General features: G+C 35.9%; 2 protein-coding genes across 4 annotated transcripts in view; one reads left to right on the top strand and one right to left on the bottom strand.

The window, feature by feature from the left end:
* usp28 (ubiquitin specific peptidase 28) overlaps positions 1-1,040 on the bottom strand; it is a 41,373-nt gene extending 40,333 nt beyond the window's left edge. For 2 of the 3 annotated variants that reach the window (XM_030153839.1, XM_030153841.1), the window contains exon 1: positions 913-1,018. In XM_030153839.1, coding sequence (XP_030009699.1) covers positions 913-957 — 45 coding nt within the window. In that variant the 5' untranslated portion in view covers positions 958-1,018. Of the gene's footprint in view, positions 1-912 lie in introns of all 3 variants that reach the window. The other variant, XM_030153840.1, reaches the window with a different exon arrangement.
* Positions 1,041-1,681: 641 nt separating this feature from the next.
* htr3b (5-hydroxytryptamine (serotonin) receptor 3B) lies at positions 1,682-17,390 on the top strand. Its single transcript, XM_030154509.1, has 9 exons — positions 1,682-1,688; positions 3,802-3,965; positions 4,929-4,973; positions 5,408-5,517; positions 7,384-7,553; positions 10,158-10,315; positions 12,947-13,157; positions 16,005-16,214; positions 17,125-17,390. Exons 1-9 carry the CDS (start codon positions 1,682-1,684, stop codon positions 17,388-17,390), a joined length of 1,341 nt encoding a protein of 446 aa, XP_030010369.1.
* The last annotated feature ends 614 nt before the right edge of the window (positions 17,391-18,004 follow it).

Here is an 18,004-nt window from a genome sequence, read left to right as displayed (position 1 = left end):
CACATAATTATAATTACACATAATATTTTTCACATTTACTTGTGTAATATTGATCATTTCTTCCCTGCTACTTCTTCTTATACTTGCACAGAGCAACTGTAACACACAATTTCGGTAAAGAATTCTGAAATCTGAATCTGAAACCCTCGGAGGCCTAACATTAGAAGTTTGGCGCCTTGTAGCCAGTTGCTGGGATAATTTAACAGGTCTATTGATATTCCACTAGGCGTACATCTTCCAAGTCGAATGTCGCAGTGTAAACTACAAAACTTGGGACAGCAAAAAAGGTTTAAAGGGAAATTTGTTTTTAGATAGATAGATAGATAGATAGATAGATAGATAGATAGATAGATAGATAGATAGATAGATAGATAGATGTACTTTATTAATGGGAAATTAGAATGTAGCAGCAGCATGACACCCAGTAAAAAAAATAGAACATAAGAGCTAACACATAACACATAATGCATAATAAATGTTAAGTATAAAACTGATCTAGAAAAACTGAAATGCGTAAAAACAAACTGATGGTGCAAATGAAGGTGAAATTACATTTCCAAAGGCAACATATATACAGGTTTATTCATTATGTATATTGTAGCGTCCTATTTTATCCACAAATTTACGAAGTGTCCAAGCAGCTAGCCTTAGTTAAGGTAGTTAACTTAGCCTAGATAAAGAAAAATATGAACTTCCATTAACCAGTTGAAATGTGTGTTTTCCAAAAGTTATGGACACTGTTTGAAGGATTATTGTGTTCTTAATGGGTGTACATAGGCTAACTTTGACTTTCAATGCAGTTGTGGGCTTTTAGGGTTGGGACTAGTCAATAGTAGGGTTAGTGTTAAGGTTAGCCCAGATACTCATATCACATGTTAGATGATTAACAGCTAATTCATCCCTTTCGCTCACCGAGTTCGTTGAGTTTTCTCCATTTTCTGTCTGTTCGGCTCTCATTGCAGATAAAAAAAATTGAATTCCTCTGTGTAATGCCCAAATATTTTCAGCACTGACACCGAGTCAAACCACCTCCATCTGTCAGGCGCCGCGAGCGACCGGCCAGCTGCGCGCGCTCACTAGTTAAGACATGCGCGCTCACTTGTTAAGAAATGCGCGCTCACAGTAGTTAATATTAACACACGCGTTCACGCGACGTGAAAGACGTACTTCCTGCGTCAGTGACGGAAAGAAAGTGTGTCAAATACCGCTGGTAGTACCCATGTTATTTACTGTATATTGACTTTTTCTAATCAGGTGTCCCCTACACACAATGTATGGGGGAAAAATCTAAGTAAGTAAGTAAGTAAGTAAGTAAGTAAGTAAGTAAACAAGCAAACAAACAAACAAACAAACAAACAAATAAATAAATTGGCAACACTTAGAATGTCATGTCTTAAAATGTCAATAAAGTAAAAAAAAAAAAAAAAAATAAGGAAGGAAAGTTGAATAAGAATTCATGTTTGTTCATCTTGATTTAATTAAATAAAATTGTTGACATCAGACGTCAAAGTTAAAACGTCAACCAAAACTGACGAAGTAAAGTCAGAAAAGAATCAACAAAAACAGCAAAATAAACAAAAAACTATTCAATATTCTAAATAAGACTGACCAAAAAATAAACAGAATGACCCTGTTCCATGGACACATCAGGGTGAGGAGATGGATGAAGTGATTACCCATCATGGCCCGTACAGTACAAACCTGTTTGGGCGGGTTGTGATTTCTTGGTCAGGTCTATGTTCAGCATTGTTGTATATAGAGCTGCAGCTATCAATTATTTATGTAATCAATTAATGTATTTTTTTCCTTAAATTTGATTCAATTAAATGATTATTTGAATGGGGGAAAATAATACAAATGTGAAACAGACATGTCTGAACATGACAAACAACTTCTCCTTTATTCCAGAACCAGATGAAACAACAACCACTAAAAGTATAAAAGAAAAAGGATATAGGAAAAAAAATATCCATATAGAAATAACAATAACAACAGTATAAAAGTACATATAAAAATATCTATAGATATAAACAACAACAAACAAGTCAAATGACATCCAGAAACAATATGTGCACTGCATCTTCAACACATTTGGATCCAACTCAACTTACTAATAACTTAAGCCCTGCAATAAACTGGCGAAATGTCCAGGATGTACCCCGCCTTCGCCCATAAGTAGCTGGGATAGGCTCCGAGCAACCCCCGTGAGGATAAAGCGGGTTCAGAAAATAAATGAATGAATGAATGAATAACTTAAGCTGGAACTAACATACAACTGGAAAAAATCAAGACAATTTTTTTAATGTGTGTGTGAAAACTTAAACATTTACAGGTGTGATAATGTACATAATTATTTCCCAGACCGTATACATAGGCTATAATAATAAAATTAAATATGGCTACAAAATTGTTACCCCGAGGAGATTAAAATGCAGAAATAGATCATAATTTGGCATCTTACACATAAAATTGCATGAATCTGCTGATTATTGTTGTTTTGAATTAACATCTCTAAATCAAATACGAGAGGAATGATTATCTCCCCCCCACACTCACACTCACTTTCCTGAGTGGGTTCATATGTATCATGTTACTCCAGCAGTGGCTAATCAATATCAGCACATCCATAATGTCTGCACTGTACGCTGTTCAGTGCTTTTTCTTTCCCCACAGAATTTCTTCTGTTCAAATTATTTGGATATTTTCATGTTAGCAGAGCACAAGTTTGGAAGTGACACCGGGACAACGTCTACAATCTAGGAGGTTGATTTTGTTTTTGCTTTTTCAAAGTGATGTCTATCATTTGGCTAATACTTCTACTCTCAGGTAAGATGCTCTTATTGACAAACAAAACAAGAGCATTTACTCTGCAGCATGTGCTTGTGTTACAGTTTAACTGTAATTCATTAGTGTCAGGATTAACATGAAACTGTGCAGAGGCAGCAACATCTTAAACTTATAAGATTTTTAATGTTTTTAATACAGTCACTAATCTCAGTTATGTGATTTTCATGAGTTTGCTATGTTGGCTTTACTGTCTTGGTAATTTAATAATGAACTGATATCAGGGTCAAAAGCTATATTCAGCCAGCCTTATATGAAACCACACTATCAGTATCATTATTTTTTTCATGAATACAAGACATGTGGGCGTTAAGCTGTGTAGTTGTTTAAATGAGTCAACATTGCCACTGAGGCATTTATTTTTAATGACTTCTTTGTTTCTTTGGATTGTTCCCCATTTGGTGAAAAAGTTGCTTAAACAAATATTCAATTCAATATTCAACAAATATTGCAGCTGCAATAAAATACTCCCCCCCCCCAATCAAAAGTGCATTTTTTACATAATAATTCCAGTTCCTAACAAAGTTTGTTAAACAAACAACTAAATATTCAAGTTGCAATCAGCAATACAATAAACATTTTTACTTAAACAAAAGAACATGATGTCACTAAAGACCTGAAAACTAAATTAGTCAGCAGCAAATTTTACAGTCAACCTTTTGTCAACTAGTCGACTAGTTGCTGTAGCCCTAACCAAAGCAGAACTACAAACCAACATATGAGCATAAATCTCTTATCTAAGTAGACATTAGAATTTCCTTTTTGTTATAAATTTGACTAAATTGTCATTTACTGGCATAAATGCTATACAATAATTTGTAATGAATAATGTACACAACATTCACAGTAAAATATCAGACATTGTACCTTAACTATGTACCATGTCGAGTTAACAATACAGTATACTATGTAGTGAAAGTAAATGCCAAGGGACTGACACCTCTCTCCATCTTTTAGCACCTCTGGCTGAATGTTTGCCAGAGAAGCCAAAGAGGTCAGCTCTGAACCAGTTGACCAGGGCCCTCCTGAGGAACTATAACTGTGGGGTTCGACCTGTTCACAACTGGACCACCCCTACCACTGTGTATATGGACCTTATTCTGCAGTCTGTCCTCGATGTGGTACGTACAGCAGAGCTTCCATCATCCTCTCATAAGACAGAGGCATCTCTTCACTCCAATGCTGAATTTCTTGTCCATGTACAAGAAAAGAGGAGTGTGATCTATGCAAATGTAGCACACAGATTCCCCTTTGCTAAAGGAAACAGGTATAGTCCATTCTCTAGCCCCATTCAACCCTGTGAGACATATGCAGTAGTTACAGTGGTATACAGATAATATCGCAGCCTTAAATGCATAAATGAATGAATGCAGGAATGTTTGAACTCCAGACATGTGAGGGACAGTCAAAAAGTTCTCAGACAAATGTGATAAAAAGTTTATTTATCAAAATAACAAAATTGTTTTTCCACATTAGGTCCATTACAGTGTAAATACTTTTGCAGTGGTTGCCATCAGTAAATTTCTTCTTTGTAGAATTGCTGGGGCTATGCACTCCAGATTCTGAAATTATAACATTTGTACTTTTTGAACTTTTTCACTCCCTCCTGTATTAGTCACATAAATAAAAGGACATTGAAGTCATGACTAAAACCAAGATATTTTAATGCCAAGTCAAAACCGTCAAATACAAACCAAAGGTATTATGAAATCCATGTTATGCCATTGTTTAATCACAAATAATATTGTAATTTGACAACAACAATTTGTCACCACAAGTCTTGTCTTCTCAGTCTCCCGTGAAGCTAACACTGCATTAAATATCCTTAAATATACAGGTATGCAATTATACAATATGTATATGAGGTAATATGCAAACCTAGGTGGAAAATATTTGGCTCACAGTAGCTCCTGAAAGATACAGCTCTTGCATTGGTGGCTAATATTTGGAGCTAATGTTTGCTAGATGTCTTTGGCTAATGGGTGAAAACATTTTGAAGAGTTTTGTTACAATAGAAATTGAGTGTTAGCTGTCTAATTTCGTGTTAGGGTTAGGGTTATAATGCATATATTCCCCTTTTGCAGGATGGAAAGACTCAGAGCATAACTACCAGTATTTGGTACAGACAGGTAGGTTGGCTTCTGTTGTTTCCACTTGTACAAAATGACAAAGAAACAAATAATTCTCCTCCATGGTATTATTGCCTTAAAAAGTAAAAGAAATCTGATTATAAGATATCAAGTACATTGCAGTGTACTTTATTAAGTATACTACAGTATTTATAGTACAGTATTGCGTCATGCATGCATTTAAACACTTCAAAATCAATAAAAGTTTTATGCATATATATACATATATATATATATATATATATATATATATATATATATATATATATATATACACACACACACACACACACACACACACACATATATATATATATATATATATATATATATATATATATATATATATATATATATATATATATATATATATATATATATATATACATAGTAAATAAATATGTACTATATAAATAAAAATGACTCATTTTCAGATCTGGACGGATGAGTTCCTGGTTTGGGACCCAGAGGAGTTTGATGGTATCACTGAGATCTCTCTGTCATCTGATGCCATCTGGATACCTGATGTTATTGTCAGTGAATTGTAAGACAATACTAAAACAACCCTTTCCAAACATTTTACTCTGGTGCTTAAACTACATGAAGATTAAGAGTGTTTAAGGTGTATAACTGGATGGCATGTTTCTCTTATATTATCAGTGTCCTCTGTTGTGCCTAAGCTGACAATTGAGTTTCTAAATATCTGGAATTGGGAATTGAATTTGGGGACAAGAATTGGCAGTCCAGCAACTTTCAGTTTATTCAGCCAAGTTGCATTAGATATTTCAGTAGCAAGATGTGTTTTGTCTGGGTCCTTGAATCATCACTCCCAGCAGATATTTTATGTATATTGTGTTCTGTTGTTTTTCCTGTTTGTGTGCTGACTCTTAGACAGGTCGATACTGGAAATGGGAATTAGTTCTCAATTAACTTACCTAGTTAAATTAAGGATAAACAAACAAACAAACAAACACACAAATAAATAAGTCATAGGCAGTGCGGTTGCCGGAGGCCTTTTTTCACATATATAAGCCATTTTGTGAATTTACACACTAATGACATGCAAACTTTCAACCGCTTTAACTCGGAAACCGGAAGTGGTACAGGAAAACTAAAAGAACACAATTTCCAACTTTTCCTAGCTGAACATTGTGGACGTGGAAAAATGAAAAAATACATCATCTCCTATTTTTTTTTACACTTTATAATGTGGTACTAGTTGTTTTTCTCTATCCGCAAAAGTGAGAGAGTTATGGGCCTTTCTTGGTCATCCAAGGTCAATAAAATTGGTACTAAATGAAAGGTCATATCTGACTTCCTATAAGACAATAATTTGAAGTTAGTCAATATCCGTCTTAGTTTTCAAGATAGAGGCTGTTTTCTGAATATGCAAATTAGGCGCTTAACCCCAACTTTGGCCTATATCTCAGCTGTAGTTTGGCCTACTATTGCCAAAAACTAATCAAGTCAACTAGAGACCATGGCAAATCATTTGGTCATGGTTTGATATCAATAATGCTTGAAATGTGACTGCTAGAGCGCATACAGGCAAACAGACATACAAACTGACCAATATGCTTGCCCTCCAGCAAGCAATAAATCAGTGTCCTGGGGAGTGATGAATAAATAACTCAGCTTAAAAACTACAAAGTGGAGCCTGACACTACTGATGTGAAATCTACATGTGCACCTCGGCACCTCAGATGTTGTGGCCACAAACCACACCATCTACACCAGGGGTCACCAACCCTGGTCCTCCAGATCTATTATCCTGCATGTTTTAGATGTATCCCTCTTCCAACAAACCTGATTCAAATGATAAGCCTATCATCATGCTCTGCGGAAGCCTGATAACGATCGTCAGGTGTGCTGGAAGAGGGAAACATCTAAAACATGCAGGATAGTAGCTCTTGAGGACCAGGGTTGGTGACCCCTGATCTACACCATCTTGAGAAACTGCTAAGATAAATTTATGACTGAGAACATGGAGGAGTTCACCTGATATGCAAAAATGAAGTTTTATTCATCACTTCCTTTACTCCTAATCTGTTTATAATATACAGTATGTACGTTATGAAAAACAGACTGCACAGGACATGCTGTGGCATATTTTAATGCAGAATGAACTTGGTTCTCAATGGGAACCAATGTTCAGTTCAATTCAATTCAATTCAGTTTTATTTATAGAGCCCAATATCACAACAAAGTCACCTCACTGGGCTTTATAGAAATTGTTAAATTGATAAAAAAAACAAAAAAACCCACAATGAAAATAAACAAACAATCAACGTTGTTTATTTGACAGTGAATGCTGTTGCATGCATACATTATAGAACAGAATACATCCACTGGTACATAAGAGTGTCTTGTTAAATTGTGTGATTTGTCTTTCCCTCACATGTGTTCAAAGCGTGGACGAAGGCAAGTCCCCTCCCATTCCTTACGTTTACGTCAACTCTTCTGGTTCAGTGAAGAACAATCGACCCATGCAGGTGGTTCTGGCCTGCAACTTGCAGATGTATGCCTTTCCATTTGATAAGCAGAACTGCAGCCTCACCTTCCGCAGCTGGCTTCACTCAGGTCTGTTTCTGGATTCAGTGGAGGAAGAGGGTGGTGTGTACATTAAACTGATAGAAACAGAGCATTGGATTTGGATTCAATGGCCTGCTTCAATTTCCAGTGATGGCTAAAACTCCTGACAAATATCCATCTTTTTTTAAACAGACTTGAAATCTGTGCTAATACCGATAGCCTGTCTCAATTTTAACACATCACATGACACAACAGTTTAAAAGCCAAATACAGGCACAAAGACATTTACTTTCTTCAGGTTGTAATAGGAGCTGTAGGTAAAACTATTAATTAACGTAATTAATTAAAATTAATTAATTAATTAATTAGAAACTGGAGACACAAAATTTGGAAATTGGAACGTCTTTTTCTGAACCCGCTTTATCCTCATTAGGGTCGCAGGGGGTGCTGGAGCCCATCCCATCTACATATGGGTGAAGCCAGGGTACACCCTGGAGTCACCAGACAAGTAAACATTTCAATTAAATATTAAAAGTTTTGACTCTTCATTGTTGTAAATCCCTGCTGATAATTCATTGCTGTACAGACAATAATTTAAGCCCAGACATCACAGTTTAAAATTACATAAAACATCTATTAGAAATAGTACATGTATACACACACACACACACATATATTTAAATGCAGACAATACATTCATTTCATTGTTGAGTAATTTGTACATTATTTTCTTGATTAGGGCGACATGGTGGTGCAGTGGTTAGCACTTGTGCCTCACAGCAAGAAGGTCCTGGGTTCGATTCCAACACCAGTCGACGGGGAGTGGGACCTTTCTGTGTGGAGTTTGCATGTTCTCCCCGTGTCTGCGTGAGTTCTCCGGCTTCCTCCCACCATCCAAAGACATGCACTAATAGGTTAATTGGTTAATCTAAATTGCCCATAGGTGTGAATGTGAGAGTGATTATTTGTCTCTATGTCAGCCCTGCGATGAACTGGCGACTTATCCAGGGTGTACCCCACCTTCACCCCTATGTAGCTGGGATTGGCTCCAAGTGACCCCCGTGACCCTAGTGAGGATAAATCGGGTTCAGAAAATGAATGAATGAATGAATTTTCTTGATTAATCAGTTACTTTTTTGATTAATAAAATATCAGAAAATTTTAAAGAAGTATTTCCCAAGAATACTAGAGAAACCTAAGAACCCAAGAAAGCATCCTCAAATGTCTTGTCTGGTCACAAACCAAAGATAATTTAGTTTTCAAAACAAAAAGTATTCACATGTAAGTAACTAGAATCAGAGAAGTTTTGTCCGTTTAAAATATACAACATTATATATAACTTAATATGACCCGTGGGGAACCACGTAACAAACGCTGGCGTGAAACGAAAGTGAGACTTCATATACTTTCAACGTCCAACTACGGGTTCCATTGCTCTGTTATACAGCGTGCGTGAGAGAGAGAGAGAGAGAGAGAGACAGACAGACAGACAGACAGACAGACAGACAGACAAGAGCTAGTGTAAGTGTTTTAGAACTGCCGTAGTTCATAGGGGCCAAACAATGTTCGTCTTATTAACGTCTCTTTCCCCGTTGTTTCTTTCACTGGGACCTGAACTGATCCCAAACTGGACTGTGATAATGGTGGAGGGTCTTCTGTCTCTTCCTTCCAGGTTCACATCACATTTGTTTTGGTTTTTTTTTTTGGTTTTTTTTCACCTTATATCAGCTGTTATTTCGTATTTCGGGTCAATGTGCGCGTCCTTCAATATGTCCGTGTGGAAACTGGAAGTGGATTTAAAGTTCCGCATCAAACAACGTCTTTCGTTCCTTTTTCTTTTTCTCAACATACTGTGCTGTTTCGGTACAGCTGTGTACCGAACCGAACAGGTGTGCCAAAACGGTTCAGTTCGGTACGTATAGCGTTACAGGCCTAATATATATATACATATATATATATATATATATATATATATATATATATATATATATATATATATATATATATATATATATATATATATATATATATATATATATATGTATATGTATGTATATATATATATATGTATGTATGTATTTAAAAATAATTAGAATCTGTAACATTCAATAACTAACAAATCAGCTCTGCCTTTTCTAGTCTCTCAGTCAAACTGTCCAAAAATGACCTGAGCCTGCTGATGTCTAACGTCTCCCACTGCTATTAACAACTACTGTCAGGATGGACATTCGCATCGCTCAGATTTCCAAGTTCTGTGTTTCTAATATTTTCTCTAATCCTGATCAGTCATTTAGTAAAATAATATTTTGTGACTCATTTTTTGATTTTAGAACTGAAGACATGAATAAAGTGACATGACTTATTTTGATGTTGAATTCAGCCAATAAGTTGCCTGAATGTTTAATTTTGTAAATGGCAACATTTAGATCAAGGACATATGGATCATATGGATATTTATTTAATGAATTTATGAAATATTGTTACTCATTGCCAATCCTTTATGCTCTGATGCTAGGTCTACAGGCCATTTATTTTGTCTTTATTTAGCCCAGACAAAATACATATTCAAAGGGCTACATTTTCTTGTCTCTTGTCTACATTTGTCTTTTGTATGCTTGTGTCTTTACCGATTAATTTTGACTTGTTGTGCAGTGCAGGAAATAGACCTGGCTCTGTTGAGGAGTGCAGAGGCCATTGCTAATGATAAGAGGAAGTTCATGAATGATGGAGAGTGGGAGCTGCTGTCGATTCCTTCTCACTACTGGAAAATCCACCATGGAGACAAAGGCTACGCTCACATCCAGTTCAATGTATGTTCATGTTATGTAGGTCTTTGACATCAAACCAGCCTGTTTCCCGTCTGTTATGAACAATTAATTTATACACTTTGGTAGAGCAAACCTTTATATTACTCCATTAAAATGTACCTGTACCGGTCATTCTTATGACATTAACTGTGCTTTGTGTATTACTTAAAGTAAAGAAAGTAAAGATTTCAGCCAAACATTCACACAAAAACGTACATAAAGCACATAGTAAAACTCAGTTCTAAAACCATACATAAAACAGCAAACTAAAAACATACATATAGAACAGCATTAATAATTTAAAAGATACCAAAAGTATATAACAATGTTCCTTATAAGCTTTTCAAATCAGAACCTGATTCAGTCAGTTTGAAAAACATCTACATCCAGATTTATCATTTGCCAATTCATTTAAAATGACTTTGATACATTTAAAGAGAAATGGATGCTCCAAAGAAAAATCTGAATTTCAGTATTTGTGGGGGAAACTCAGTTGTTTATGTCCAAATTGTGTTGGACATGAGACTTGATCAGAAATGCAGGCAGCTTCCATAGCAAAGGTGTAATAGCTCTGTTAAAGGTTTTTCCAAGTGAGTAAATAAGTGTAGTGTGATGGCTGTGATTGCTTATCGATGGTGAATGTTAAACTGTAGCCCTCCGTGTTGTCTACCCCTGTCTGTGCTGTGGAATTGTCGAGTGTAAAGCAATTGGCTGTGACCTTCATGGATCGGTCTAGTGAGCTAATGGCAGCTGATGAAACCGAGGCTGCATCTGGCTTAGTGAAAAAGATAGATGGAAAGAGAGTGAGGCTGATAGACAGAAAAGGGTGAGCAGCCATAATGAGACTGTCTTAGCGGCTGCCTGATCAATGGGCTGCTTGTTAGTGCGGAGGAAAGGGGCACCATTGCCCATTGCAGGTGGAGAGTGGGGGAGGGGGGGGACTGCTATTTATTCAGCTCAAAAAGCCAAGTCTTTTTGTTAATGGAGCATTTCATGACTTGCAAGGGATACTGCTATACTGAGGGTTAATGTGTCATATGAAGCAGCAAAGATAATTTGACAGAACAAGGAAGTGCAAGGTTATGTCCGAGGTAAAAAGAGCTCATATAACACAGGATACATCACAAAATGGAACCAAGGAAACACACAAACATGCCTTCTAGTACTGCTATAGAACTCATGATCAGTCTTTCCCGAAAGTCCTGTTACATATTACTGAATGTTCCAGAAGTTAGTTTAGGTTCGTTGCCTGCTGTATTCCACGTAGTTATGTGTCCATACTGTCTAATTTAGATACTGTAAATGGAGGGATGCAGCTTTTCCACTATTGAAGGGACAAAACATGTTTTTATTTTAATTTTGTTTTGTTTTGTTTTTTTGATAATTTTTAATTTCATCTTTTTTAACCAGGCAAGACAAATTAAGAAAACATTCTTATTTACAACTGTGGCCTGGCAAAAGGCAGGACCTTTTGAGGGAGAGAGAAATGACATACACTGTCATGCAATGACAAGTGTTTTTCTAAAGCTACATTTTTGCCTGTGCTTGTTATTTCTGATTTTGTTATTGTGTCTTTTCCTTCCATTTGTATGTCTCACCTGTGTCTTGTTAGTTATCGGCCACTTTTCTACCATGGCCATGTCCCAGTTCCCTTCAGTATTTTCTCGTGTTCTAGTCACTAGTCATTCAGTACTTTCTATACTGTATATCACTCTTTCTCCATTTGATCCCCACTAGTTCATGACGTGTTTTTCTCTGTAGTTCTGCTCATCCTACCTATAAGTCTTGTTCTTCCCTGTGTTCCCTTGTGTTCTGTTTATGGTGGTATTTTTTCTTGTGTAACTTGTGGACTATTTCATATCAACCCCTGGTAAGTTTAGCTTTTGTTTAATAAATGAAAAATACTTGATAATTTTATAAATCAAATATTAAAGACAAAATGAAAATAAGTGAAAAATAAATAAAGTACAATCAAATGATTAAGACCACAAAGTAATACACAATGCACAAAATACAGTACACATGCAAAATGAAATATGAGACATCTAAATAAGATAAGATAAGATATTTAAGACTATTCTTCCCACCGTGGGGAAACTGTAGTGTTTACAGCAGCAAAAATACAAAAAATAAAGATCAGAAAGCCAGAAATATTTAAGAGTGAAAAAGGAACTATTAAAGAGAATCTGCTATTTATATTACTTGTTCTCTACATATATACATATTATTTACATATTTGCAATATATTATTGATATGATGTGGGGGGATTTTTCTGTGAACTGTTGTATAAATAATATAGGAATAGTGCACCTGACTTAATACCAATGATGAAGGAACTGTTAAATCGTCAAACTACGACAGATCATAAAATTACTGTGCTTTGTCATTGTTCTAATTTCAATAAAAAGTTGTTTTTTTGTTTTGTTTTGTTTTTTAAATTACTGTATTTTTTAATTATAATTTTCAGTATACAGAATATTTCAGGAATGCATAACTGTAACTGGCCTAAGCTGAGAGTCTGAACTAATGAGAAAATACAGTTTTTACTTTGGTAAAACTTTCATAGACTTGTGCAGTACATTTGATGTATGACATTGTGGTGTGCCTCTGCTCTGCATATGTCTATTCTTCAGGTGTTGATCCGCCGGCGCCCCCTACTGTATGTGGTGGGTCTTCTCATCCCCAGCATCTTCCTCATGCTGGTGGATGTGATCAGCTTCTACCTACCTCTGGACAGCAGGACACGGATCACCTTTAAGGTCAGCATTCTGCTGGGCTACACTGTGTTCAGAGTCAACCTCACAGATGAGCTGCCAGCCACTGCCGTCTCTACTCCACTCATAGGTACGTCTTCCTCCATAGCAGTCGCTTTGGCCTTGAACCAGTCTTATTTTACACATTCTTCTCCTTTCCTTAAAATGTTTAGTGCGTACATGTGAAAAATCAGACTTAGTGTAGCCTGTTGTTGCTCCACTTGAGCAAGGCAATAAAATAATGACAATTTCATGGTGTAATTTAATAACATAAAAGAATTTTCATAGTGTATCATGGTAATTTTTCTTGAAGATCAGTGGCTTTATGAGGATTGGGATAAAATTTTATTCACATTTACAGTTTTTTTCATATCGTCATTTCAAATACCCACAATATTTGTGTTAAAATATTGTTGAGTACGAAAACAGAAAACTGAGACTACAGGTGTGTTTTGATGTTATATCTTTACATATATTTTGATTTGATTTTACTTAGTTTTCATGTTCTTACATACTGCATCATTTTTCTGTTGTGTCTTCTAAATAGTTTTCAAGTTTACAAGTTTAATTTGTCTACTTCAAAACCAAAACTGACCTTCTCCTTTGGTCACTCACAAATCCGTCACTGTTGGGAAAAAATATTACATGTCTTAAAGGAAGATAGGAATGTATATGTCCTTAGCAACAGAAGAGTGTTGATATATTATCATATTAAAACAAAGAGGCCGAGTATTTATCTAGTCATCTGTTAAAAGCTTTAATATCACTAGGTCCTGCACTTCCAATAATACAAACAGTAGTGCTTAATGTTGTCAGCTGTATTATTTTTTCACCTTCAATCACATCCAGTAGGGACGAGGTCTGAAACCTGGTACTAAACAGACCCTAAGGTCAAATATTAAAGACCAGAGGCAGAAAAATGCACAGTTGGATGTTGTGCTTGCAATTCCTCTGTCTGGCCTGTGTATGTTATGTATTAGATATAACAGGCTTGAGCCAACCATCATGAATTAATGCTTAAAAATGACTGCCAGCCACTGATTCTTTCACTATGGATCTGTTCATAAATTTGACATTAGAACATTATCTGATCTTTTCGTAGATTCAGAGCAGGTGGATTTAGAGATCCTGGAGGCTGCAGAAAAACCACCATATTGTGATTTTTTTTTCATACTATAATTATAACTAGATCACAGTCTATGATCAGTTTAAAACAATGCTGTTGCACTTTACTGCTAGAGATTATTGATTATATATAATAATTATTTAGGCCTAAGCAATAAATTAGAAAATAAAATTGATAAAAACATTGTTGAAGTACCAGATGTAGTAGAAGTCTCTACATAGTATGAGTAAGAGTTGTAGAATCAATAAAATCTTAACAATAGCTATCTTCAACATCCAGTCTGTTACAGGCTTAATGTTTTAACTACATTTTGCAAAACTAACATGTAGCATAATAGCAAAAATCATCAGAGTTTCACAAAAGTGGGATGAGGCACTATACTATACTATACTCATTTAGACCCGATATCTATCCTTAAGTTGTTCTTTTATGTTAACTTTTTTCATTTTCCTTGCTTAATTGTATTTAACTCTCAAAGACCCAAACAGTCATAAGCAACCAACAATATCTACTGATGTAAAATGTTTAATACCTGTTGATCCATCAATCCTACTGATACATGCAATAATTGGTGTAAAATGCAGTTTGTCATCTTTTCATGGTCATCAGATATGACTCATTTGGACATTCAGAGGCTTCATAGTGAACATGAAAACAGTCATCTTCTACAACATTGATTCACCAGTAAAATCCATGAGTTTGATAAATGACAGCAGTTTTAGATTTTTTTTTATGTTCAGTTAATAATATATTTTGCCTTAAAAGTCCATTTTTCTTCATTTTTCTCTGTTTTGATATAATAACCTTTGAATTTACTTTGAGGTTTTGCAGGCATTTACATGGTCAGTGAATTAAATATAAGGAGATACCTGATTTGCTGTAAAAAAAAAAAAAAAAAAAAAAAGCAAATTACAGAGGCTAATATTGTAATGAATGAAGATAAATCAATTACAAAAGATAGATTTTGATTTAAAAAAAAAAAAAAAAAAATCATTTGGAAATTGATACAAAAGCAGTTCTGGGTCTTTAAAGCAGCTTATAACTTTCATCACAAAAATATTTTTTCCAAATTTGTAAAACCTGAGTGATAGCCTAATCATGAACACTTGTTTACATAACAAACCGAAAAGTCACTCTGGCCTGTTTTCGGAAATTTTGTCGCAAAGTGCATTGTGGGTATGGTGACCAAATGAAAGCGGTTTCTCATAGATTCGGCAAGAAAACGAACCAGATCGCTACAACGTAAAATTATACAGTCCACCAGGATTGTTTTAAAGAATGTGTATAGTTGGGCGATGGAGGTAAAGATGACATTTGGGTTCAGCATTCATAAAGACACAACAAAAATGCTGCAGCATGGAATTCCCATTCTCACAATGCACTTCCCGATAAAATTTCTGAATAGACCAGTGACATTTCAGTTTGTTACGTAAACAAGCAGACTGTGCTATGATGGAGTCATCTTCGAAGATGTTCACCGTGAGGGAAGTGATTTAGGTGCGTAAGCATGGAAAGACTCATGGATTAGTGATAATTAGGCTATCACTCGGGTTTTACAAATTTGAAAAAAAAAAAGATGATGAAAGTCATATGCTGCTTTAAGGGCTGAGTTGAACACAATTTGATGAAAGGTTATTAGGGAATTTTTGCTGAATAGCGCCAAAAAGCAATAAAGCGCTGTGGCATTAGTGTCATAAAGTAATAGCATTTCACTGCTGACATGCTTGTAAAAACCACAGAAGCGGAGGTTATCTTCATCATCACAAGTGTTTGTGCATTGTGACTGGTGTTTTCTCTTGTTCCTGCCTCCAGGTGTGTTTTTCGTGGTGTGCATGGCCCTGCTGATGCTCAGTCTAATCAAGTCTATAGTGGTGGTGAAGCTGCTCCATCACAGTGAGAAAGAGGTCAAGCAGTTGTCGGTGTCAGCCTGTCTATTGGACAAATACGCCTCAGCAGGTCATGGTTTCACTCAAAGCACTTTAACCTCCATCAACACTCTTGACCACGTCCACCAGTCCACAGGTGAGCCAGACACTGCCTGAAGTGATAACAAATCTAAGGGCTGCAGTATGACAAAATAAATTCAAAGTCAACTGGTGTCATGCTTAAAAAAACACAGGTTAAGGCTGAAAGTTGTAGTGTGCCCAGTCAACTATGTGTCTCAGCACTCATGGACCCTGCTTTGGATCTTTATGGGAACTTACTGGCTGAGTAACACTTCCTTGCAATAACGCTGCTTAAAGTTGATTGTGGTGAGTCAAGAGGAATGTCCAGGAATGAAGAAATTTCATAAAATGACTTGTTGCAACAGTGGCAACTGATTATAGTGCCATGCTTGAACTCTTTACAATGAGCCCATTTACATGACCATAGAAATCCAGTGAGTGGGAGTAATCAGATAATTGTAAAAACTGAATCTGACACATTAACACGCACTTCAGAAATGCTAGGATCTAAAAACATTGGACATTTTAGTCCATTACTGGATTTGGAGTAAATTCTTGTTTTCCCCACATGTACAGATGTAAAAGAACAAAATAAATCAGATTAACCTGTATATATGCATGACAACAACAGAGTATTGGGGAGAAATCCAGGTGTGTTAATCTGATATTTCTCATAACCAAATTACTGCTGTTATCTGATCAAGCATATCAGATTATGCTGTTTACATGATCACTTGAATAATCTGATAACTCCAGAAACCAGATAATGATAGGGGTATTAGTGTGCATGTAAATGGGCTCATTGACTCATTATTTCAGAAATGTTGGTAAACAAATTTCATGGCGATGCACTTGACTTTATACATCTGTTTTAATGGTATGAATAAAACATTTAAAACCAATGATTAAGACAACTGAATTGTTTTTTATAGAGTATCTGTATTCACTGTGCACTTTTGAATTCAGATGTATTCATTTCTTCATAGACTATGATCTGGAGTGTTCAGCGGAGGAGGACCTTCTGTCCCTGAACGAGGTCCAGGACAGTCCCTCTGGGCTAGAGTGGCTTCTCCTGGAGCTGGTGTCCTTGCGTCTGGGTTTATCCCAGGAGAACGGAGAATCTGTGGCCCAGGCTGAATGGCTCTCCCTCTGCTTGAGGCTGGACTGCTTTCTTTTCCGCGTCTACTTATTAGTCCTGGGCCTGTATACAAGCACCCTGTTGCTGCTGTGGACTAGCTGGAGCTTCGCCTGACATCCACAAACTCATACAATTTGTGGATTCTCCTTTCTTTAACCAAGAGTATCATATTCCTATGATGCTTGCTTTTTTCACAATGGTCCTACATTTAGTTCTGTAGTTTGGGTTGGGAAACCTAAATGCTTTGTTACTATGCCAAATCAGAACTTGTCCGTGGATAGTATTACACATTTGTGGACTAATTTTCTTTTAAAAAATCTGTAAGAATCTGTACCATATGTCAAAGCTGTTAAAAAAAGTTTTAATTTATAATTTGTAATGTTTGTACTTGAAATCTTTCAAAAATTAAGTTGCATTGTCACCACAGTGCAAAGAAATTAGATCTCAATGTACTAATATCTATTGCTGTTAGTATGTTATCTATTTAACCCTGCTTCACCCTGTTTTGTTGTAAAGAGTTATCTCGTATCAATGTACAGCATAGTGTGCAGTTAAAGTGATACTAATTGGTTTTCAGAGTTTTTATAGTTTGACAGTGTCCAACACCACCCTGTGGTAAACACGCTGCTGCTTTTCTGTTGAAAACAGGAATTAGGGTGTTTTCACACCAGAGACCAAATCAAAGACCCAATCAAAGGTAGTTTTGCCTTCACACTGGGATTTTGAAG

This window comes from Sphaeramia orbicularis, chromosome 14 (genome assembly GCF_902148855.1).
Source record: "Sphaeramia orbicularis chromosome 14, fSphaOr1.1, whole genome shotgun sequence".
Taxonomy (NCBI): domain Eukaryota; kingdom Metazoa; phylum Chordata; class Actinopteri; order Kurtiformes; family Apogonidae; genus Sphaeramia; species Sphaeramia orbicularis.
This window is presented reverse-complemented; position numbering and strand designations above follow the sequence as displayed.

What these genes read in the sequence shown, in the direction of transcription:
- htr3b (XM_030154509.1), top strand. An exon ending in TGCAGTCTGTCCTCGATGTG is followed by an intron (nt 3,966 to 4,928) that starts GTACGTACAGCA and finishes CCCCTTTTGCAG; the next exon opens with GATGGAAAGACTCAGAGCAT. An exon ending in CCGCAGCTGGCTTCACTCAG is followed by an intron (nt 7,554 to 10,157) that starts GTCTGTTTCTGG and finishes CTTGTTGTGCAG; the next exon opens with TGCAGGAAATAGACCTGGCT.